Source organism: Hyalella azteca, unplaced genomic scaffold (assembly GCF_000764305.2).
Source record: "Hyalella azteca isolate HAZT.00-mixed unplaced genomic scaffold, Hazt_2.0.2 contig16191, whole genome shotgun sequence".
Taxonomy (NCBI): domain Eukaryota; kingdom Metazoa; phylum Arthropoda; class Malacostraca; order Amphipoda; family Hyalellidae; genus Hyalella; species Hyalella azteca.
This window is the reverse complement of record NW_025946018.1, coordinates 243,049-267,349: the sequence shown is the minus strand read 5'-3', so window position 1 is coordinate 267,349 and position 24,301 is coordinate 243,049. Positions and strand designations below refer to the sequence as shown.

Here is a 24,301-nt window from a genome sequence, read left to right as displayed (position 1 = left end):
AGTGGTTAACTGGTTATCTTGAAAAAAAAATGAGTACTGACCACCAAAACTTCATAGTTGAATAGTACCATCACCTTTTCTGACCCTTTTCTTCCATTAGTTATGTACTTACTTTTGTGCTAGTGTTGTGAGTGCTTCTGAGCTGTGCAAAAAAGAAAAACATTTGAAATGGAATGGGATTTGAATAAAAAAAGAGGTAAGTTTTCCTACATCCTAAGTCTTTATTAGCACCTAATTGAAATTAATTTGCAATATATTATATGTTGAATGATTTCATAGAATGAAATTTGTATACAATGAGAATACTATGATATGAACTGATTCTGATGTTCAATTACAAAGTAACATAAATATTAATAACACATTGAGTTCAATATAACCCTCCAGTGGGTCATTGCTGATTCCTATCTGCTGCAAAATGACCCACAGGAGGGGGTCTGTAGTAAAATGAAAAAAATATTTGAAAGAACCCCAAAAATTTAGTTATTGTTGTTAATTGTATCATATCCTGTTGATAATAAAATATAATAGTTTGAAATAATAGAAAATGTGCTTCACTATTTTATTTGTATAAAAGAAAAAGCATATCTGTTATTTTGAATTGGAAAGTTCAATTGGAGCCTCAACAGAATTGCAGTAGCAGGAAGTCAGCAGTTATGTGAACTGTATTGAACATGTTGATATATGCAGAGAGGAATTTTTAGGAGAAAATACTTTTAAAGGTTTTGCAATAATAGTGCAAATTTTTGCATGCAAGTCATTAATGACATAATTTGGAGGTGATTGAAAACATTGTGGCAAATGAGAGATTTTCTAGTTATCATTTCCTTTATATTTCCTTGAAATTGTTTAAAATTTTATTTACTATTTCATGCATGATGTTGCTTAAGGTGGTCCTCAACAATGGGGGCCAAAATTTGATTATAGTTTTTCCATGCTCCTACACCACACTATGATCCTTTTAAGGAGAGTTATTAATGTGTAAAAATTTCAAAAGAATCAGTTAATATTGAGATGTTGCTCAATGGCCCTGAAGCTTGACCCATGGCAGGCATTTGGTCCCATTTATTATTTATTAGCTGCTCAAGGTGGGGTTTCATGCTGCCCAGGCACTCATTGTTGCTCAGTTTGTGCTACAGTGGATTTCCAGGAATCCTGATACTGCCTGTGGTGATTTGCATTTTTTTGCAGCAGGAACTGCAGCTGTTCCTCATCCTTGGTGAGAAGCCCATTGTACTCTTGCAACAGGAACTGCAGCTGCTCCTCATCCTTGGTGAAAAGCCCATTGTACTCTTGTAACTGGTCAACCCCATGCCAGGATGGAATTCTAAAATTTACAGTTCATATATTATTTTCGCTACACCTAGACCAGTTTTTCGATACAACATTATTTGAGGCAAAAAAATAAACTTCTTATAGGCCTAAACATGTATAGGTAAAGGTATAAAAAGTTTCTATAAAGTAATCACTTCACTTGGAAATGTTACGTGTCTGCAGGGCAGCTTGCACTCAACAATTAAAATTATAAAAAGTACTAGTTCGTTAAAGATTTGTCTCTTAATGTGACAGCAAAGAACTTTTCCGTGATGCACACAATAAACACGCAATTCATGGGAGCGAGACTACATTGAACAACAACAAAAGCAGGCTCCCGGCATGCAACTGACAGAAATGAATGACGATCGCGGATGCGGCAGCACGAGGCATACCGTTCATATGCTCAATGCAAGAGAATGATTAATTATGATATTTTTGATAGAGGTTTGAAATATTTTCGGAAGCCTAAAACGTGAACAAATTATTTCGTTACTCTGACATGGTTGATTTCGAAATAAATATTTTAATGCGAATTCATGAGAAGCAATTAAAATATATTGAATGATGTTTTGATTATATTTTTATATTAAAAATTAATTTTTATTAAATTAATTTGTATTATTAATGCACTATATGGTACGTGCTCTATGTTTTATATAATGAAATAGTTTCCCATGTTTAACAACGAAAATTTTCTAAAAGACAAAAAATGTTTGGAAACGCGGGATGGCAGACGAAATCATTCAGAATTTGAAGTGAATTTATCAGGATAAGTTCAACATAATAGGGCAAAAAATTCAAATCTGGAACGTATAAATAGGTTTTTATAATTTAAAAAAAACTTTCAATCATTTAAATCTCAGAATGGAATGTGAATCAAGTCTATTTATTGTGAAATCAAACTAGACACAACCAAAACATAAGTTTGTGACACCATCTTGTGAGAAGTAAACAGAAAACGCCATGTGAATGTAAGCAGTGAAAGAGTTGAAGTTTATCTCATAATTTTGTGTGAAATCGAAAACTTTGTGGGTGCTGTCCAATCGTGAGAATTTTTTACGAAGCTGGATGTTTTTTCTTTATTTTAGAACGTATTCGTTGGAAAAATGTGTCCGCAAGCCTACAGATAAACGACTAGTTAACTTATTAGTCGTTGTCAACACGGGATTGGATTTCAAACCACGCGCGATTTTGGAAGCACGCTATGTAGTTTCCAGTGAGCTCAGTTTATAAATTTTCATTGCAGTGGAAGGTGGTGTAACGCTGTGGTAGGGTTGGTATTTCGATACGTTTTCTTATATTGACATGAGAATATATTACCTATACAGAATTCCACACTGCCCCATGCTCAGCATGATCATTGGTGACAGCAAGCTCCAGAACAACCTTAACTGCCTCCTTGAAATCTTCCCTCTCGTCGCACATCTCTGGGTCTTTGGCAAGAAACTCTGCATTCAGCTAATGCTTTGAGAAGAATTTCTACATGTTGGTTGCAAAGTCTTCTAGACACTGGCCATCAGCTTCACCCGACAGGACAACAGGGTACTTTGAGGACTCTGTACCACCTTCTCTCTTCTGGATGGCCATCACAACCTTGGTCTCTAAAAGCACCTTGTCATCAGAAAGAGAGACACTCAACTCAATTGGGTACCAGAGGTGTCCTTCCATCTTGGCAAGGGCAGGATCAATGTGCTTAAAAGCATCAGGAGCCTTCAATAGCTCCAGGTTGTTCCTGGGAGCAATGGCAGTGAATAGTGCATCATTCCAGGCTTGCACATACACCAGTGCTATAAAGATGTCTGAGTCCTCAGCTTTCCCTAGTTGTCAACTTGAATTGTTTCTGGTGCTTCTGCTGGTATTAGCAAATTGTGGAGCAGTTAATGTTAACCTCTTCTGGCTTGTGGCCAAAAGCTCAAGCTGCCGTAGTAAGAAGGAACATAGCTCCTCTATTGCTTACTTTAGTTTGGTCAAGAGAAGCTGCAAAGCCTGGGGTAGTACCATTCTTTGCCCTCTTTGGTGGAATAATGCCATGGTTTGACCCCACAGCTCCCTGTACTGATTGCATACAGAATTCCTTGTCCAATTCCTCCACTTAGGCACTGGTTGACGTAGAGGATGAGTTGCCAGGGCCAAGGCAGCAGAAGCTGACATTGACTGCTATTTTACCCAATGACAGCACTCTCATGCACTTGCAGCCATTTTTGGCTCTGCTCCTCTTAAGGGGCAAGTTCCACATCAATACCTCCCAGGTACCTCAGGCAACCAGGCTGCCATTGCACAACAACAAAGGCCTTATCTTCCTCAATCTTAATGATTGACAGCGCATCATTATGGGCCACATCAAAGACCCTCTCCAGTTCCTCATTGAAGTCGGACTCCATCTCAGTCTGGGCCTTGTATTCTGGATGATGATTGTTCTCAACCAGGTGATATTCATGCTCAATCTTTTCCAGTTTTGTTAAGATGTTTATCAGGATGCATGGTTGGAATCCTTGCACTCCTGCATAACTGCAGGACTATAGATGTTCTCCTTGAAGGCATCGTTGTAAGTAGCCCTGTTTCCATGATGGAAGTGGACAGCAGCCAGCACTGGCTTGCATGAAAGAAGCTTTGCTCTCATCAATGTGGGAGAAGGAGCCACAAAAAATCCCTTCTATGTGTGTATCGCAGTCACTGTTGCTTATCTTCAATCTGTGGATGAACACAACTGCCTGACTGTTAGAGGTGCACACTGCACTTATCACTCTAGAATGAAATCGGGTCATTTGGGGTGGGGCTGGAGAAAGAATCCCTGTTCAAGCATGTTCAGACTAATTTCTTTGTTCCCTCTATGTACCTAACAACTGAACCATTGCGGTGTAACTTTGACACCATTGAGCAACCTCTCAATATTAACCGATTTGAAAGATATTTTAGGGATATTATTTAGGCATCTAGACAAACTGGTTTTTAGGTAGGAACCTTTTAGAAAATAAAATTTTTAGGACCACTATAATGTTGCTGATATAACAAACTGGAAAATGCGGCTGAAGAGAACAATGAATGAGATAAGAATGCCCATGCCTATGGTAGATTTAATCAATTTTGATGGACCTTGCTTATTTTTCTTTAGTAAAAATTAGATAAAAGAATGTCTCATTTTTACCAATAATTCCACAAAATCATCCACATGAGTCATTTTTTACCTGCAAATTGTGTAAAATTGTGCTGGGTGGTATTCTGCATATTGGTGGTAGTCATGGTCATGCTGGTCTACTACTACTTATGTGGTCATGCTGGTCTACTACTTATGGGCCTCAAAAAGGAATGTAAACAGTCAAGTCACATTATCCTTCATGAACTTTTTTTATTTATACTGAATTATTAAGTAAAAGCAGCAGTGGGCACAGCTAACCAAAAAGTTAGCATTGATAAACATTAATCCACTAACTAAAAAGTTTGCTTTTACAGCGCTAATCCAATAAATCAATGAAAAGTTTAGTTTAATTTACTGTTAACCACCAACTTTTAGTACATCTATTTAGCTTTGGCTTTATCTTTTTGTGGGGTTCTAGAACTATGAAAAACAGATCTAGAGAGCTAAACTTTTAATATGTTGTAGCATTGACTAGGAGCTTTCCAAAAATGGTATAGCATGCCAAGATCAGATGATGATAAAGATGTACATATATAATTAAATAAACTAATTGAATTAAGCAGTAGTTTCCATTCAACATACAATTTATTAAATGAATAATAAAGTATTAAACAAATAAGAAATATAAAAAAATGCAGGGAAAAACAGGGTTACATGCTGCTTATGCTCCGGGCTTGCCCTTCATCTCCTGGAGGTGATGATTGTTGCCATGATGTTTATGATAACATTTATGATAACATACCTTGTCATCCCTGACACTGTAAGACTGTAACCTGTTATGTGACTAATGTCCATAGTGAACTACAGAATTACATAATGCTGCATCAACAATCATGTCTTGTGCTACTACATTATGTAGCAGTAACACAAGATGTGATTGGTTGGTTGACATTCATATGTTTATGTAGTCAGCCATCAGTGTGGCATATTTCCAACAATACTTAGCATTAAATATTAACACCAGAGTTTTGTATCAGAAGAGATTTTTAAACATTTTTAGCGGACTTCCAGTCCATGGAACTAAAATTAGTGGAAACTAATTGGTTGGCTGCTGGTTTTCAAAGTTGGCTGAAAAGCTAATCTGCTAATGAAAAAGTTAGCTTCACTGATTAGCAGTTAGCATATTAACTGAACTGTGCCCACCACTGAGCAAAAGCCATATAACTGGGAAAATTTTCTTAACACATTGACTCTGAAGTGGTACATATGTTTACCACGAAATGTATTTCTCCAGGAGGTAGTGGTACATAATTCATGTTGCCTAAAATTGGCCAAATCTGAGAACAAAAAAGGCTGATAACTCAATATATACTAGTTTATTTGTAGGTTCTGCTATAAAAATTTCATTTATTTTCTTTTTGCAGTATTTGAAATTTAATTTGGAAGTACCCCTATCATGATTTTAGCCGGCCAACGCAATTGAGAAAAACTAAATCACAGAATTTGTCCAGAAAAAATGACTGTTTGGCAACCCTGCTTAAAAACAGTACAAAAAATGAAATAATAGTACAAGATGAAGCAATCGTAGTCAACGTGTTAAGTAATAAGCATTTTTTCTCATTCAAAAGTTGCTTCTAGCAAATTTTCATCTATGTGTTGTGTTGATTTTGAATACATGAAACACCAATTTCAATACTTGAGCCACCACCCAAGCTGGCTTGGGCCAAAGCTGTGCAGCAGATGTTATGCCAACCCAGAGCCTGGGTGTTGCCAGCTCTGGGAACTTGAGCAGAAGAATGAGAAGGTACTTGATTGTGTGGGAGTTCATGACACTGGGGGCATAGGTCTGAGTGAGTGCTATCCAGGCAGTGTTTGTAGTAGTGTAGTGAGGGATAGTAGGAGTATAGTGAGGGATGGTTACCATAGTAGAGTGCCCCCTATCTGCATGATTTAACTGCTCCTCTATATGGCTGATGTCTGGCAGTGTGTCGTCTATGATAGTGTTGATTGGTAGAATTGAGAGTGCTTTCTGGGTTAGATGTGTTTTATAAAGTTGGCTCGGTCTCTGGTGGAGGCAAGGAGTTGAGTATTGTGAGATAGTAGTTGTAATGTATGGAGTGTGAGCTATTTGCCTTGGTGTAGGTGGTAAATGCTGAAAGTGATGGCAGTGGATGAAGAGTTTGTAGACTGCTGTTGCTGATGCAAGGAATTTGGTGCCCCTCATACATAGGTGTTCTTTCAGAAGGTTTCTGCATAGGTGTTCTTTGGTTTCTGCATGGACACTGTTCCCGTGTATGCCGCGGGGGGATTAACTCGTAACCCACTTAAGTGAAGCTGAATTGGTCTAATATGGTGTAAGTAAAGAGTTGCCAGAAGTGTTCTGTTTTATTATGGGATTTTAAAATACAACTGACATGCCGATGAATGTACAAAGAGAATATTGCATATAGTGCTTTAGGTCTATGGGACTTGTTTGTCTCTCACCAAAGATTGCCATGATTGTGTCTCACCAAAGATTGTCATGATTGCCTCTCACCAAAGATTGTCATGATTGTGTCTCACCAAAGATTGCCATGATTGTGTCTCACCAAAGATTGTCATGATTGCCTCTCACCAAAGATCTCATGATTGCCACTCACCAAAGATTGCCATGTTTTTGTCTCACCAAAGATACAAAAAATGGAACTCAGTAATCACTGCAGTGAGTGACAGAGCGCATTTTCTTGTCAACGAAAACACAAAGTCATGGATGGACAGACAGATGGACAGACGGACATGGCGAGCACAATAGTGCATTTTTTTCATAAATGAGAAAATGCGCTAAAAATCAAACAGCAAAAAGAAAACATGCCAAGACAACGTAATAATTATGCAAAATGATCTTGCTAAAACTTTGGGCATGCACAATTTTAGCATGTCACTGAAAGTTCTATCAAATGCTTATGGCTACATTGATCTGTCTGATTTTTGGTGGAGAGCTGGAGAAAAACATAGGGAACAAATCCTGACCTTCCAAAATTTTTTAACTCTATTACTTTTCGAGTTACAGCCATTCAAAGTTGAGTATCATTTTTTTGGGACACCCTGTATATTGTTTGTACACTAGTGTGAGGGTTTATTTGTTCTATCCAAATGTTAATCCTGTGAGGGCTCTAACTGTGTTTAGCCTAGGTCTACATTTTTTATGTTCTGTATATGTGGCCTGAAAAACATGGAAGTGTTTTATGTGACACCTAGAATCTTGGTTTCATATGTGTGGGATGATAGGATGGTTTATTTTAGTAATGTTCTTGTTGATTTAGTGGGAGGCTACTTGGAGTCTCTTGCATTCTAGACAGCCCTCTAGATGTGTGATGTAGGTTTGTACTTGTATGGAGCATGTGTTAGCATTGGTTTGTTGATGTAATTGTGATGTCTGTGTAGGATGAAATGTGAATGTTGTCTGGTAGGGCTGGAATGTCATGCATGTAAAAATTGAAAAGGGTTTGTGAGAGGACTGATGATCCTTGGGGTACCCAATTTTTAATATTCTTTGTGTGATGACTGCCATTGCAGTGTAAAAATGACTGTCAGCCTCTTGAGTAATTGGCAAACTGGCGGCATCTGGTAATGTGATGTATGTCAGATGCCTTTTGGTAGAGCAAAGTAAGGATTTAATTTATAATTCACAACAGGATCCAATAAGTTCTTAATTGTCCAATCAATACAATGGAAGGTGAATGAGGAGTCTTTTAATTCACTGAATACTTATTTAGGCTTAGACTCGAGGTTTATACAGATATTCCAGAGTTGGTACAGATAATAATATTGACACTATTGCATTAGACACAATTGCTGGAACCGTCATAAGTAGGTGTGAATAGAGGCAGACTGTCAAAGCAGCATTGGTTAGTTGGTTACTTTCTGTTCTGCGAGTGATACAGGGAACATTTGTGGAGCTTATAAAGACACACAACAATGATGTCACAGGTGACACAGTAACTGCATAGGCAAGTTTAGGAGGTAATGGCAGACAACCTGACATGTAGTGTTGTTTTGTAGATTTTGCCTGTGACTAGGGTTGGCATCAAAGGCTTTGCAATGTTGATTGTAATCAAGAGTGTGCATTGTGTGAGGAGCTCAAACTAAGCTGAAATTTTTGTATTTTGCTAGAAAGCTTGTTTATTACTAATTATATTAAACTCCCCATCATAGAATTCCACTCTGCTGTGACACTAGCTTCAGCATTGAACTCAAGACAGCTTCTCTATTAAGAGATACATAAGGCATTTTATAATAAGAAAGCAAAAATGTTAGAATGGTGGCGTTGCTACTCATAGACTGTTATATAGTATGCACAATTGATCAACAATGGTGATTCATTGACTTAAAAACAGCATCATATCTGGCAACCAACATTTTTGATTCCTCATTGAAATAGATAAAATTTTTGGAATGTTGGTTTCATGATTGATCTTATGGAACCCAGAAATAATTTATTACTTTTTTCAGGCAAGTATAATGATTGAGCTGAGCCATGATGGGCATAACATTTGCCCCTGCGTCAGAAGTATTAAAAATATAGCCAATGCACCACTTTATTGTAGATGTGAGCAACATTTACTGGTAGTTCAGGCTTGAAATGGGTACAGTGGGCAAACTAGATTTGGTTACTCAGCCATTTGTTGCTTCATGTGATATAGTAATGTCATATAAAGCTTTACTAATACCGTCAACTGGGGTGACTTCGGCCACACCTACAACAGAAACAAATGGCAGCAAAACAAAATAATAAAAATTGGCCAAAGTGACTGGAGTGACTTTGGCCAACATTTATTATTTTGTTTTGCTGCCATTTGTTTCTGTTGTAGGTGTGGCTGAAGTCACCCCAGTTGATGGCAAGAATTATTTTTAATCCATGTGAAAATTGGTGATGGTACCTTGTCCCAGCTACTGCTGTTTTTTTTTATTTGTTTGTAATAGCTTAAACTCCATCTCCATATGAAGACTAATTTATTTTTGACAAATTTCCATCACAATATATGATTCAATTTCCCTAAAACTTGAAAGAATTTAGTTGGACTACAAAAGCAACACAACTCCCTCCTGCAACAAAATATGTTATTGACTTATTGTACATACTTTAGTGATACTTCAACAGAGCTTTATATTTTTTTGTTATTCTCCATATTTTAATTCATTTATATTGTTACCAGGGTTTTGTATATGCTTCTTAGCTCAACTTTCATGTTCTTTTATTGCCTTCGTGATGATTACTCATTTTAAGTCATGTGTACTATTGCATGATATTACAAGATATTACATTATATGTGTATATCTATACATTTACATTTTGCTATCCCATACTTTCATTTATTAGTCATAGTTTTTTTTAGAATTTTTCATCATCTTTTATTATTTTAGAATATTTCATCATCAGTTGTTTCCATTTAGGTAGTCAATTATTTGGAAAACAGGTTTGTCTTGCCTGCAGCCACAGACATTAGATGTGGCAACAATATCGAGTAAATTTAATTGTGATGAATTACTGGCATTTATATGTTTTGAAAGTAAAATTTTGATAAAATTTCCTTCATTTCCATGAATAAAATACAGAAGAGTATAACTGAATATTCAATTTGGTTGAAAGTTTTTTATCTGTACATAAAAGACCATGTACTAACTTTAGCATTGCTTTTCAACTATAACCAACAAAAGTTACTTTGCAAAACATCCTTACTAATGTACTTGTACTTGTTATTCAACCTAATTGACTTGCAGTTACTGAAAAATAAACCTTTTTTGTGTATGAAGCTGTTGTTTTAGAAGTAGGAGATAAATGTTAGAATATCATATTAATTAAGATTAAATATCATGCCAAAAGAAGTTAGGAGCCTCATCTCAATTCTGCCATAGATTAGCTATCAATTAATTTATTTTCCTCATTGAGCAGGTCAAATGAGACTTTGGGGTTACAAATTTCCTGACCTCACGTCTAAAATTGCACCCGTGAACATAGCTATTGTGGATTTACCTTTATCAGTAAGTTTACTCCTAAACGTTTAGACTTTGCTGGTCTGTATCGGCCTAACTCTATTTTAACCAGTAATCAGTTTGTCTACTTCTATTTTATTGTGAATGGATAAAGATTATGCAATTGTAATTTATCTTTCATTTCTAATTTGTAAGATTTCTTGATTTTGCATGCATTGTTCCTTAATCGATCATGCAATTCTGGCATTTATATTAGTTTGTCTTGGAGTGTCAATTTTGAAATGTGACAGCTAACAATATGTTGTAATACATAAGCATTATAAAAAAGGCTATTGGAGCTGTAGTTGACCATTATTTGTTTGACAGATTTTGCAGAAAAATCTTGAAATGTGATTCTATCCTCTTCACATTTTTTTCCAATTTTTTTTGGAGCCCAATGACTTTGGTATCTAAATAATTGAGGTGGCACTGTATAAATATGTGTTCATGACCATAGTATTTTGTGCCAATATCTTCTGACTATATATAAATAATTACCATATTATTCAACTGGCAGTTCATGATTAGATTATTTTTTATATGTCAACTAATGCAACTTATTTTTTTTACCAATAATCACAACAACTGCAATCAATTTCAATTTTTTTAGAGCATAAAAATAATTTTGCAAATAATTTTTATTTGAATCTTCATCTTTTGATTTTTATTTGAAATTGAATATCAGGTTACTAAAGATGAGATAGCGGCGCAGTTTTCTATTGATCTCGACTGCATCACCCTGAAGCGGAAGCGTGGCAAGAAGTCTGCCTCTGCCATCATTGTTCTCCCTAGCTGGCGTGAAAGTGCTAGGCGAGTTGAGAAAGTCTAATAAGCATGTTGTGTAGTTTTGATGATGTTGTGAGAAACTGGAGCAATTCCCCACTTGCCTTTCTGTCCTGCTAAAACATTGGTGTCATAGTTTGGTTGGCTGATAAAGGTATGGCCTCAAAGTATTAATTCCATACTGAATGCTGAAAAAGACCTCAATTTCCCAATTACTCTTTCTGATGCCATTACTAATTGATATAGCTTGAGTTTGAAAGTAACGCCTTTTTCATTTCTGTCAGAATTTGTAGCATCAATGAAATGGTTTGAGACATTTGTTACAATATAAGAATTATTTCTGTATTAGTGTAGGAAGACTTTAGATTAGGTTCACACCAGTAGTGGATTTCTGGGAAAATAGAGAGGCAGCAAGAAGTTGGCTAGATGTCTCAAAAGGTGCATTTTTCTGATGTGCTAGCTGCAATATCCACTCTAACTTGCTGTTATTTTCAGTTACAGTTCCAAATGCATGGATTTTAAGGGTACCAAAATCATATTAGTGTATGTTTTGTCACTTTTATTTCTGCCTATCTATAAAGCCCTTTATTTGCACAATTTCCATTGGTCTCATTGCTGACCCTACTGCCACATTACTTGCTGGATAAAAACCTGTCTTTTCACTTGAATTATTGTATTTAACACCTTACGTTGCACCTCCTATAATATTTTATCAATGCATTGGAGTGTAACTACAGCTTTGCCTTATCTTACTGATTCTACTGCATTTGCTGACCTTTATTGTTACTTGTTCTACTTACAACTATCATTTCACTGATAGGCTTCTTAGCCACTTCCCAAAACTGCAAACAGCAATATTATAGAAGACAGGTAAATTATGAGGTGGAGAAAAATGAGTTTGAGGAAGAGATAGTTCTTTTCTGAGAACTAAGGTTTTCTTGGTATTGATACCCCAGACACTAATTACAAGGGGGTAAAATTATGTTTCTAGAGGGCATTGAAAACATTCTGGAAAATTTTTCTTTAATTGTACTTGATAAAAGTTTAAAAGTTTTTAATTGTACTCGATAAAAAGTTTATTGCAAATAGGTACTTCTTTTTCAGAATTTTGAGTAGTCTTGATGCAGTGTTCTTTGGGAAGCATAAAGCATTTTTAAGACAATCCTATGACTCGGACGCATCACGACCCTCATCACAGCACTACAAGCCTCATAGACTGTCCAGTGAAGAGTTTGACTTGAGCCCTGCACGCAGTGGACAGCCTACTCTTCATGTCCTCAATGATGACGTCTTGCTTCATATTATGAAATATTTGAATGTTGCTGAGAAACTGATGCTTGAAGCAGGTACGTTGCATGAATGAAGCAGCTTATCAGCTCAGGCTGTATGGCAGCAGCTATTTTAATCGATCCATTTATTGTTATCATGTGAGTTAACTGTAGTTGCTATTAAATTAAGGTAATACATTTATGTCATACATCATTATAGAAAATTTAAATTTGACTAAGCAATAATGAAGAGAACGAGGAGCACGATATTTTAAATGGTACTGACAGGTGTATCTCCAGCAAATGTTTAATGAACATTTCCGTTTGCCTTTTTTTATGGTCTTGGCATTTCTCTTTACATTACTACACTCTATTGAACGTAAATTAATTCCTCCCCGTAATCACCTGCTTTCTGTTCGGCTGAAGTTTTTTTCCAGACGTCGTGCGGTTAAACAGGAAGAAGCAAGCTATTACCTATTATCAATATTCTGCCTTTTTATAAAACTCGGTATATTTCTGGGTTCATTCTTGTTGCAGTGTGTCGACGCTTCCAGTCTCTGGTTTACCGCGAGCTGGGCCAGAATAACGTCATAGACTTCTTCACTGATGACGGCTGCGTCTGGCAGAGTGCTCACTCCAACCTCCCCATATGTCGCAGGTGGGCTTTTACCGGCTGACCTTGATGGAAGTAATGCAGGGAATTGAAGGCATCGTATTGTGATTGTATTTTTTACAAGATAGTTGCCCGCGTTTGGCCGTGGGGCTCGAAGTATTCTGACAGGATTAAAAGTAGCGGCGAACGTCAGGTGACACTTATAAATATCACAATATTTTGACTCAAGTGTACATGTACTAGGCTGTGTCATCCATTCTTTCTGCCAAGTTTTTGCTTGACACATATATTGCCTTGTTTTGTATTATTATTGATATTTTATGACTGCATAGATGCTTGCTCTGCATTTCAGCGAGTCGCCAGCCCAGCTCACGCAGGGCCTCAAGCTCTGCACCTACAAGATGCTCATCATGAACGCTAACCACCTCACTACTCTCAGACTCGACGAGTATCGCTGCATCTTTGATGTCAACGTATTTGCTGCTATAGGTACGCAGTTAAATTTGTCCCTACTTCTTCTAAGTCAGACCCATAAACTACAATATTTATGAGTAGCTACAAATTTCAGTTACAAAGCCGTTCAGATTCTTTTTTTATTTCATTCGTGTTGCTCTATTAAATTGTTCTCTATATTTTTTGTTAGAAACTCTGAATAAAGACTAGTTAAAAGATTCAAATAGTCTAGTTGAGTTCATGAACGAATGTTTTGCAAATAACTAAGAACACTAATAGTTTTAAATTTTAGGTCGACTTGCTGTGAATTTGGAGGATTTGTGCCTGCAGTTCTCGTTAAAGAGAAGTCACTACACTCCTATGAAGACCATTTTCTCGCGCTGCACCAAACTCAGGACTTTTTGTCTCGAAGTGAGGATTGTGTTATGCAAGGTGGTAACGATGGTGCATTGTCCGCGCCTGTGTATCATGCATGGTTGTCTAACAAATGCACGTTATCGGCACAGATATACCAAGCTGGTCTGAGTTGTTATAAAGATGCATTGTCGGAATTTATCGACCTGTACATTGACGTACAGGTCGATCTTAAAGATCAACACTCACTTCATGTGGTGGTCATTTCCTGGTCGTTAGTCGCTCCAACACTATTGCATATTTTTCCAGTGGTATTTTCCCTACGTTGTGTGCGACTTGCAACTTCTAAATCTTAGCGATTAGCTCAGAATGTTTTTCAAGTTTTTTTTTTCGAGTGGGTGTTACGATCTGCTGACAGTTTTGGGATTCTGCTTCAGATGAGTATTTTATCTTTATTTTTTATACTACAATCTCGATAAAATGGTAAAGATAAATTTCGTTGGAAGTGTTCCAAAAATTTATTAGTTACGTTCGGGGAATACGAGGAATTTGCTTGAGACCCTTCGAAGTGCTAATCAACGAATGTTTTTTCTAGGGCAGAATTGACACTGACGAATTGCTGCGAGACTTGCAGCAATGCAAATGTTTGGAAGTGTTGCGGCTGGGCAGAGTGGAGAATCTTAACTGGGCTCTTCTAAGCAAGTTGAAAATTCCTCTGAAAGAGCTGTCAATCCACAACGTTGAAACGTTAGAAAACTTTTATTCGTTAGAAACGAATGAATGCCATCTGGACTTCGCATTCAACTCAAGCCTCACGGCATTCCGCATGTTCAACAATATCTTGCTGCCAAATCTGTAAGTCGAATACCGCCCAACAGATTTCAGGGAAACTAGGTTAAAGGAGTAATGCTTTAGAGGAAGTAACATATTGGAGAAATGTAGTTAGCGGTTGGCATGGATGAAATTCTAATGGTTGATGCTCCTCATGAGCGACTCAGATGAAGATCAAGCTTGCTGTTTTAACGGAATATATTACGTGATTAGCTAAATATTTGAACAAACTTTATCTGCATGGAATCTCTATCTTCAAGTAGATGTGTTCTCGTTATAATGCATTAGGGCAGTTTCTCTGACAACAAATCTTGATGTATCTCATAAATAGTTTGATTTGTAAAATGTGGCAAATTTTTATTTTAATTTTCATATCAATGCTGTGATGAAAAGGCAGAAATGTGTGTGAAATGCGCATCACTACTAATGAAGCCTTGGCTCATTGAAGACCTTTTGAAGCCTATATTAGTTTTGTTTAAAATCGCCTAAATGCGAGCATCATTTCTGAATTGGCTTGAAAATGCTTATAAAATATATTAGTTAATGTTTCTTTAATTGTCCCTTGCCGTGAAGTTGAGTATAGTCGAATCAAGCTGTTTATTCTCGCGGGTCCGTAAATCAGCACGAAAATTATTTTAAGGACCTTTCCTACAATGAACGTGCTTGCCGGAACATCATGAGTAAATATCTGAGTTGCATTTAATAAGGATGAGACTGTCATGCGAAGTCGAGTTGTTGTTGTTGTAATAGCCCATCCTGGCAGTGGCGACTAGGTAAGGGAGGGGGTGATAGGTCAGTTTTTCCAGGCACTCGGTGCCACTGGTAGTTATACGACCATCACTGGCTCGCTGACCCGCCAGAACCATTCAGTTGCATTACACAACAGACATTACACTTTGTCAGTTGCATTACACTTTGTCATATTACTTGTTGTATTTCTTGCATTAAGTCATTTGACTTTACGAGTGATATTTGCTGTGCTTGGCGTGCAGGGAAATTTGGCTGGGGGAAACTCTGTTGTCATCCATGGCTCGCAAGTGTCCTGCCCTGACCCAACTCCAGCTTGATTGCTCCTGGTATTCGTCACGCAATTTCAAGCCATTCAATAACTTGAAGGTAGGAAAATTGACCTTGTTTCTAACCTGCAAAAATTCATTCATAAAGATATTGGCCAAGATTTCTATCTGAGACGCGTGTGTACGAAGATTGTTCTGATTAGTCTCAAACCCGAATCGTAATTAACCATTCGTGTGCCATGCCAGCTGATGAAATTGTTTGTTTCATTGTTCTTTTGACGTTTCATTGGAGTGGCTAAACGGCTTTTTGTTGTTGCAGGTGCTGCACTTTATTGCTTCGGACCACGATAAAATCGAGGTTCTTCTCAAAAGCGCTCTGCCGGACCTCGAGGATCTCTACATCGAGTTCTCAAAAGAGAAAGTATATAATGTGAGCTGCTAGTCCAAGCGGGACTGAAATTTCACGTGAATTGAGTAAAGGACCTTCACCTGTAAACCTCCTTCTTGATATTTTCTTTTCACCATATTCACAATTGTTGCAAATTTCAGAGTTCTTAACTTCATGGTTTGCTATTAAGATTTTTTACTTATATACTTTGAATTTACCTTTTTGTGATAATGTGATGTATGAACTCTTTCATATTTACAGTATTGATTTGTCAAGGCTTACAGTCAAAGCCTGCTAGATGCTCGACATAACTATTCGAATACTAAAAGCTAGCATACAGATATTCCGGAGCGGAAAAACTCGGGGGATGAAATGAACCTGTGATGAAACGAACTCAGGCACGGGGAATCTTACTTTCAGTAATTTTGCACGTTTTTGATCGTAGACTGGCGACTAAGTCTTAAACATATCATAATATGTTTGATAATATTTTGATTTCGGAATAATGAAGTGTGCACGGGATATGCCAACTATGATTGAATAGCATTAACGATCAATTTCCCTCATTGTAATCCCTAGCCTATCGCAGGTGTTACGTTCCAGGTACGGCTTCGATGGGGAATTGCTCGATTGATAGTACCCATGCAAGTATTTATATTGAATTGGCTCTTTAAGCTTCCCTTGTTTCAAGTGCTAATAAACCCTTCTCACACTCTTACGTAATACAAATCAAAGTAGTAAATATAGTACTACTATACGCATGCTGTTTACATTCGTGGGCTGTTTAAATCTGCCTGTCGACTTCCACAGAAAATTGCGAATCAGCGAACCGCGAATAATTTTCTTCGTTAACTATTTCTTGAAAAGTGATATAGTTATACAGTGGAGTGAAGGCGTGATAGGTAAAGTGTGATATAGCAAGGGAGTACCTTATCTTGTACACGGAAGAAGCTTTGATCTGCGTGGTCCTGTATAATTTGGGTGCAATATTCGTTTTGCACAAAATTGGAAAACAATTTAAATGACCTGCAATTCCTCTTGACTAGTTGAAAGTCACAAGTTTGAAGTTGTCCGTCTGTACGTCGTGATTGAATTTGCGTTGCATTGGTCATCTAAGGCAAATAGTATTCACCTAAAAGATACGACATTTGATTTATTTTGGGCACTCGTAAAATTTCTTCATTGTAAAGATTTATGCTCTAAATGACTACGTTCAGTCCATTTGTGTACACATCTTGAACTGGATATATATTATTCTAAATTTTAGCCCTTTACCTAGTGACAGTAACTCGCATTATGGGTCCTATTAGAACAAACAGCGTTAACCAATGACTATGCAACGGAATCAGTGTTTATTCCTTATCTGCAGACTGGTGACAATCATTCTTAGTCCTGTCGAAAAAAATAAAGTCTTGTAAAAAAATAACACTAATAACACTCAATGGATCCGCGAAAAAAAGGTTGAACCTTTGAAATTGTTTAGGCATATTCTAGTAAGAATATATTTTTGATAATTTTTTACTCATCAGCAACGTTTAAAAGTATATGTTGAAAATAATTCAAATGACGGTGTAACGTCTCTGTAACCGTTTCGCATGGGACAGTGCAATATTTTGATTTTATGTGAGGAAGAGACGGTATTTCACGAATTTTCATCATAGCAATTTTCCTTAAGGAATACAGTCGTTTAACCCCATTGGACTATTTCAATAGAATATCATCCAAGCATTATGCTGACGACAGGAAGTCTTGAAAAATTAGTTCGGCTGGGAGTTGACCTTTTATTTTTTATCTGCTGATAAAATTTAATTTTCTCATCAGATGCACGCTGAAAATGAAGTCTTAGCTATAGATTTTTCGCTGGCGCCGACGTCAGTGACGTCCCTGACGCTGCCTTCCGTCGCTTTGGACGATAACTCCTACAAGAACCTCCTGCGCATGCCTAAGCTGCAGCGAGTCTTTGTCAAAAGCAAGAAATTCTCAATGGCTCAGCTTAAACTGTGAGTCTATCTCTGGTCCTCGCAAATTTGTGTGAACTAAAGTGCCGGAGTGGTTAGCTTCTTGGCTGGCACGTTTGTCGTTGCTGGGCCAGCAAATGGGGCGGGTGATCGGCAGGCATTTCTGTCCCACGCACAAACGCATAATTATAAAACGTAGGGCTACAAAATAATTTTGGGGAACAAATTGAAATTTTTGAGGAACAAATTGAAATTGATCAGATGATGAAAGGATTTTAGCGTGTGTATTCATATCGTATAAAATCTGTTAGTCACAATTTGTGTTTTCTTCACACTCCATTGCTGTTACTTGAAATGTAAATTCGAGCTTTTCATCATTGCGTGATGCTTATGTATTTCATTCGGAATATTTTTATTCGTTTTCAACTTACTCGCTCAGATCAGGTCAAGAATTCATTTCATCTTCCAGTCACGGTTCGTTCTAGTTCCACACAAGCTGCTAGCGTACCTCTATGGTGTGTCCAGATAAAGTGGTCACCTATGAAATTGTGCCGCACTCTCAATAATTCCTCGCTGCTGCCCGCGTGTGCAAGCTACAAGCTTTACCTCGCCGGTAGCCGCCGTGATGTTGCTCCAGACAAGCTCCCTAATGTGTGCTGCATTACAGACTCGTGGCGCACGTTCAGCTGGTCGAGATAGGCGCCGCGATGCTGTCCGTGGATCTCTCCACGGCGCAGGAGCTCGCTGCGCTGCGCAGGAAGGCGCTGGCAGAGGGCAGGGCCAAGTTCCCCTCACAGAGTCTCGACCACGACGAGCCCCTCGTGCTGCATGTCAACTACGCCCACCACGTGGCATTCGCAGATCCTCTCATCAAAATCAAAGGTTCACTCCCACATGTTTTCAAGTAACATATCTTAACTTTCTTCGGATAAGTCATAATGAATTGATATTTGATGCGATATTTTCAAGAGACATTTTCTATGCTGGTGTTCTGATACGATCATCAATTAGTTTCCCCCATCATCCCTTGATAAACATTGTTGAAAGTGCACACTAGCTCCAATTTGCTGATTTTTTTTTACATTACCTAGCCGTGCATTTCTCTTTACTTTTATTGCTTTTGAACTTCCCATTTAAAACAAAGCATTAATCCCATTCAGGAATTAACACCACACCTGTATGCCCCCAACTCTGTTGTACTGTGTCAGGTAGTAGTGTAACGTTAAGTTTTACATCACCACCCAATGGCACCCATACCTCCAGTAGCAACACCCGCGTCACCTTCCGTGACGTCTTTTTGCGGAGTCTATATAAGTGCCACACGCATCTCACGTGTCAGTCGCAGTCCAACCTCTAAAAGCGCCCACTAACGTAAATACGGCTCCGAAACTTCCCGGTTCACTAGCGAACGTGTCGATCTAGCAACGTTATCTATTTTTGTAGTAATACTTCACTGTGCTTCACCATAAATAATTACTACTGTAGAGTTGTCTTTCGTTATATACCAGTTTATAAACATTTGGAAAGTAATCGAACCGTAATCAACTTATACAATTTACTTATCTTAAAAGACATCCAGACGTTCTGATGTTCATGAATGTGTTTTTCTTTCAGACCACAAGCTAAACTCGTACATCTACGAGCGCGTCGGGTCGTGTCTCTTTGACAACGAGTGGCTGGACTTCGGCCACGACTTCCTCCAGCAGGCGGCTGGCAAGGAGCTCCTGGACACTGACGACGAGGACGTACCGTACGGGGACATGTATGACGACTGGTATGACGACCACGACGATGATTTTGACGACTACGCCTTCTCCAGCTCCGACCACGACGACAATGGTGGGGACGACTGGCTTTATGATGAAGAACTCGACGAAGATATATGTACGTTCGTGGTTTTTTGAGCTTGAGCTTTCATAAAAAATGCACAGCTTCATATTTCTAGTTGTGTGACCATTTAGTTTGATCAGAGTTGTATTTTCGAAGTGGTCATGGGTGAAGCTGAGCTCTTGAACAAAAATTATAAGCTATCTTACACAATTACAGTTGAATCGAGAGAATTTTTTTCCGAAACTTGTAAGTATTTGTAGATGTGACATTAGTGAATTAATTGGCTCAATATCGTAAAAAATTTTCTTGAATATCGAAATGTATACCTAAGTGTTGCCAGTATCAATGCTTCGATGTGTGTGTGCATTGTTTAATTTATATTATATTGCATTTACTATTTATAAGTTTCACTTGTGTACGTATTTCAAATAATAGCCTGAACTATAATTGCATCAGTTTTGCAAGACTTCCTCAAACTCTATTGCGTGATTTGCAACTTAAATTTATTTTGCAGAGGACGATTTGCTCTACGGTGGCCATCGTGAATACTGAGCCTCACCATTGGCTTGTGCTGCTGTGATACAATGAGTGGAGTTGACCAGGCTGCTCTGCGGTGTAGTAGCGATCTAGTCTTCTTTTGTTATGTTCATGCCAAAATGGCGTCATTTCCTGCAAAAAAAAAATTTAGATGTTTTCTAGTTTTACGTTCCGAATGATCTTTCATGTTTAGAAATTTTGAGGCTGTTGCTACGGATTCATAAAGGAGAAATTCAGTTTGATTATTTATAGTTCAAACCCGCCTCTTGGTATAACTTGCCTCTGAACGGTTCATGTAATTCAATGTTCGTTCAATTTTTTTTAGTTTCGTTTCAGTAGAGTTTCTTTTGTTCTACGTCGACCAAAATTAACGCTGGTCGTCCAAGATATTACATATACGCTATCTAACCTTTGGCTCTATGCCTTACCCATAACTTAATCTTGGATCGTCTTGGAGATCTGCACTATTCTCTGTCACGCGAGTGATACTCGAGACTTGGCAATCTCTGTGTTTTAACCATATTGATATGGTTTTTGCTTCAGTTGAAATCTATTTTTTTTTTTGCCTCAGTAGAAATCTCTTAACTATAAGGTGTTGCAGGGTTTACTTTGAAGTATGAATTTTTGCAGCATTGTTTAGATGCCACTAATGGACTTTATTTTCCATTACTTGTATTCTTTTTGAATTTTCCATCTTTGTAGTATTAAAATGATTTTTTCTGATAAATTGATCTCTTTACATGGAAAAATAAGTTGAAAGGTTTCGATTGATTTACTCATTTGGGGACTGGGGTTGACATCGTGCTGGTTCTTGTCAACTGAATTTTGTCACTATCGCTGCATTTTCAATTTGAACATAAAACTATTTAACTGTCGATTTAGGCGATCGGTTAACTTGCTTTACTGTTTAGAAATTGCACTCCAAACTGCTAGGTTATTTAATCCTGTTGAATTGATTTGCTTGCTTTATTTCTATTCACAAACCAAAACTTCCGTAGAAAAAAATGGAAAGGGATATTTTTCTGCGAAGACCCCGCAGCCACTCTTTATGCTGGAAAAAGGATATAATTTTGTACCTACCATCTAATGTATTGAACATCGTTCCTGCTTAGGTTCACACCGCCACTACTTGAATTTTCGGTTAACCATTTACAAAGGAAATTTGAGCGTTTCAGTCCGGTTTTTTTGACTCTCCAGTGCTCACGTGTTCCGAGTAACTGAGTAAGTTCTGTAACTTCTGTCAAGATGTAGAGCTCAAGGTGACACTGGCATTTCTTGGTGCAATTTTGAGCTTTCATGTTTACGCACTTAATTAAATCAATATTTTTGTATTGAAGAAAGAAGAGTATTTAATTTTTTTTATCCTTGAAATTCACATGCTGAGTAGAGAATCTAATAGAAGTGTCCGACTGTCGGCATTGCAGTCTTGCAGAAACAGGCCCATGGGGCCATGGCCTGCTGCCGCTGCTGATCCTTGTACTTTTCGTGACGATTCACAAGGGATCCAACCTTTGGAACCCGATCTTTCTATAACTGACGATTGATTGAGAATGCTGCTGGACTTTTTGCCTCCGCAAGCTGCTAGGTATTTTAAAACTGAACATATGCTCCTGCATAGCTTCATCTAGATTCTAGGCTCTAGCTAGTCTGTTCATGAAGGCTTTCATACTCGGAGCGTCAACGTCTCAACGATGCAATCAGGGAAACTGTTCCACATGTCGGTGACTCAAAGCTAGAAGAAATGTTGTCGCATCATCTTGCATGGTTGTGTTAGGAGAAAGTCAGTTGCGTTCGTCGTGAAAGCACGTGTGTGAATTGCGATCCCTAAAGTAAAGTAACCGGTAAATTTTTGATTCAGATTCTTATAATTATTCATAACCTTTATTATTTGATTTGTTTCTGCTGGCCTTCTCCCTCAGAGGTTTGCCAGTCCGCATTGTTTTTTTTTTTTGTTTGTCCACTCCATTTCTGTGTAAGGTATATTCGTCATCACAAGAAATCGTCCTCCGTCTTGATCATAGTCTTGCATGGGAGATACAGGCTGTCTTGCTGGGTCTGGGTAATGGGTTTGGTCCCCCTCCCACAGCAGTACAGCACCAGCAGCAGGCTCTGACTCAGCAGCCTCTAGTACTGTTACTGACCTACCTACTGTGGAGCCTGGAGCTCAGCTGGAGGTGAGTGAGTTAGCTGAGTGTGCTGCAATGATGGAGGAGGTCAGGAGGATATTGCTATTGATGGTGGTTTTGTTATTGAGGACTCTGATCCAGATAGCATCATTGAGGCCATTCCTGTTGCTGTTGCGGGTAGACGCAAGCGCAGGGACCGTGAAACTGATGGGTCAAGTGAGACTTGAGAGTTGAGAGTATATCTAGGCTCTAGCAATAGAGCCAACTCAGCCAAGAGTGCAGCTGTGCTGCTGTGGCCAATACCCGTGAGGATAGTCAAATCCTTCCAATTGTGCCTAATCAGACTAATCCTACCAACGAAAATGGAGCTTTGAAAGTGAAGCTACCATCAAATGCTACCTTACTGAGTGCTGGTTCTGGCCAGACCATTCTAATATGGCCTCACCGCCTCAGGGACCCAATGCCTTAAGCTTTCTAAAGGACCCAGTTGGTCTTGCTAAGGGTATTAAGAGCTCACCTTTTGGTGCAATTGGGGACCTGATTGTTCGCACTAACCCACGATGTCAGCTAATTGCCTTGGAGTTTCCTTCATTCTGTGGTAATATGTCCAAGTATCTCTCGGTCACAACGATTGGCAAATGGGCAGTTCAATGTTATCAGCCTGGCTCTGATATACGAGTATATGGAGTCCTGGGCCCAATTGATCCAAGTGTTGAGGTAAAGCCATAAAGGACATACTAGAAGTTGCAAATGCAGGAGATATTGCTATTGAAGATATTACTTGCTTATCCAGATCCCGGAATGGAATCCGTGAGCCATTGGCCACCCTGAAGATAACACTTGAGGGATTAACTTTGCCAAGCAGGGTAAAAATTGGGTATGTATCATACTCAGTAAGGCCTTTTGTAGCTCCTGTGAAGCGATGCTATAAGTGTCAAAGATTGAACCATTTTGCCGAGGGCTGTGACTCTCCCAGAAGATGTCTTTTATGTGCGGGACCCCATGAACATTCTATGTGTACATCAGCTGCTAAGTGCTGTGCGAACTGCAAGGGCCCACATCATGCAAATGCTCCAGAGTGCCCTTTCATCATGAAAGCCACTGCAGTTGAAAAGCTGTGTGCTACTGGCCGTTCCTATGCTCAGGCTGTGAAAGAAGTGAGGTAGCTGAACACAGACAGGTTCCAAATCAATATAGGGCAATGTCAAGTGCTCCTTTTCCACTCCTTTGGCCAGTGACCCAGTGTATCTCCTTCCTGCCCTCCACCAGGGGCCCTTTCCACTGTGACAATTCCTGTAGATGTGCACCAATCCCAAGGTAGTTACTCAGACTCTGGTTCCAGATCCAGACCACTGACAAATCTACATGTTGCTAAAGCTAATACTTCAGCTGAGGCTGTTGATAATCAAACTGGTGAAAACAATTTTGCAGACCTTAGAAGAGTAATGAAGGAGGAGCTAGCTTCTAGTGAGAAACGTCTTAGGGAAACCATTTGTGTGTCACTTACTGAGTTTTCAATTAAATTGGGGAAATTCATGAATGAGGTGTTTAAACTTATCTACTGAGTGAAGATTCTAAGGAGAGATCTCTGCTCCTAATTAGCCTTCTGAGAAATGCTTTTGGGCAGGAGGTTGGTGAGGCTCTGCAGAGGGAGTGGGTTTCTGCCAGTTGTGGTACTTCTGGTCATGATCGGGTTCTGGAAGCATCTCCCGAAGGTAGTGCCTCAGATTTTGTGCAGC

General features: G+C 38.5%; 1 protein-coding gene across 2 annotated transcripts; it reads left to right on the top strand.

Annotated features, from left to right (window-relative positions):
* Positions 1-21,781, top strand: LOC108681580. Of its 2 annotated transcripts, none has more exons than XM_018170626.2 (14): positions 1-196; positions 10,326-10,414; positions 11,091-11,215; positions 12,293-12,534; positions 12,994-13,114; positions 13,422-13,558; positions 13,815-13,933; positions 14,472-14,731; positions 15,700-15,823; positions 16,043-16,153; positions 17,933-18,111; positions 18,737-18,951; positions 19,684-19,908; positions 20,414-21,781. In XM_018170626.2, the coding sequence occupies exons 1-14, from the start codon at positions 169-171 to the stop codon at positions 20,449-20,451; spliced, it is 2,013 nt and encodes a 670-aa protein (XP_018026115.1). In that variant the 5' UTR covers positions 1-168; the 3' UTR covers positions 20,452-21,781. The 2 variants fall into 2 exon arrangements, with proteins under 2 accessions (XP_018026115.1, XP_018026114.1); XM_018170625.2 differs by having other exon boundaries at positions 19,684-19,953.
* Positions 21,782-24,301: the final 2,520 nt, after the last annotated feature.

Excerpts from the sequence above, each read along its gene's own strand:
- LOC108681580 (XM_018170625.2), top strand. The coding sequence starts at position 169 with ATGGAATGGGATTTGAATAAAAAAAGAG. Across the intron at positions 13,559-13,814 it reads CAACGTATTTGCTGCTATAG|GTCGACTTGCTGTGAATTTG; the intron begins GTACGCAGTTAA and ends TTTAAATTTTAG. Across the intron at positions 13,934-14,471 it reads TCAGGACTTTTTGTCTCGAA|GGCAGAATTGACACTGACGA; the intron begins GTGAGGATTGTG and ends TGTTTTTTCTAG.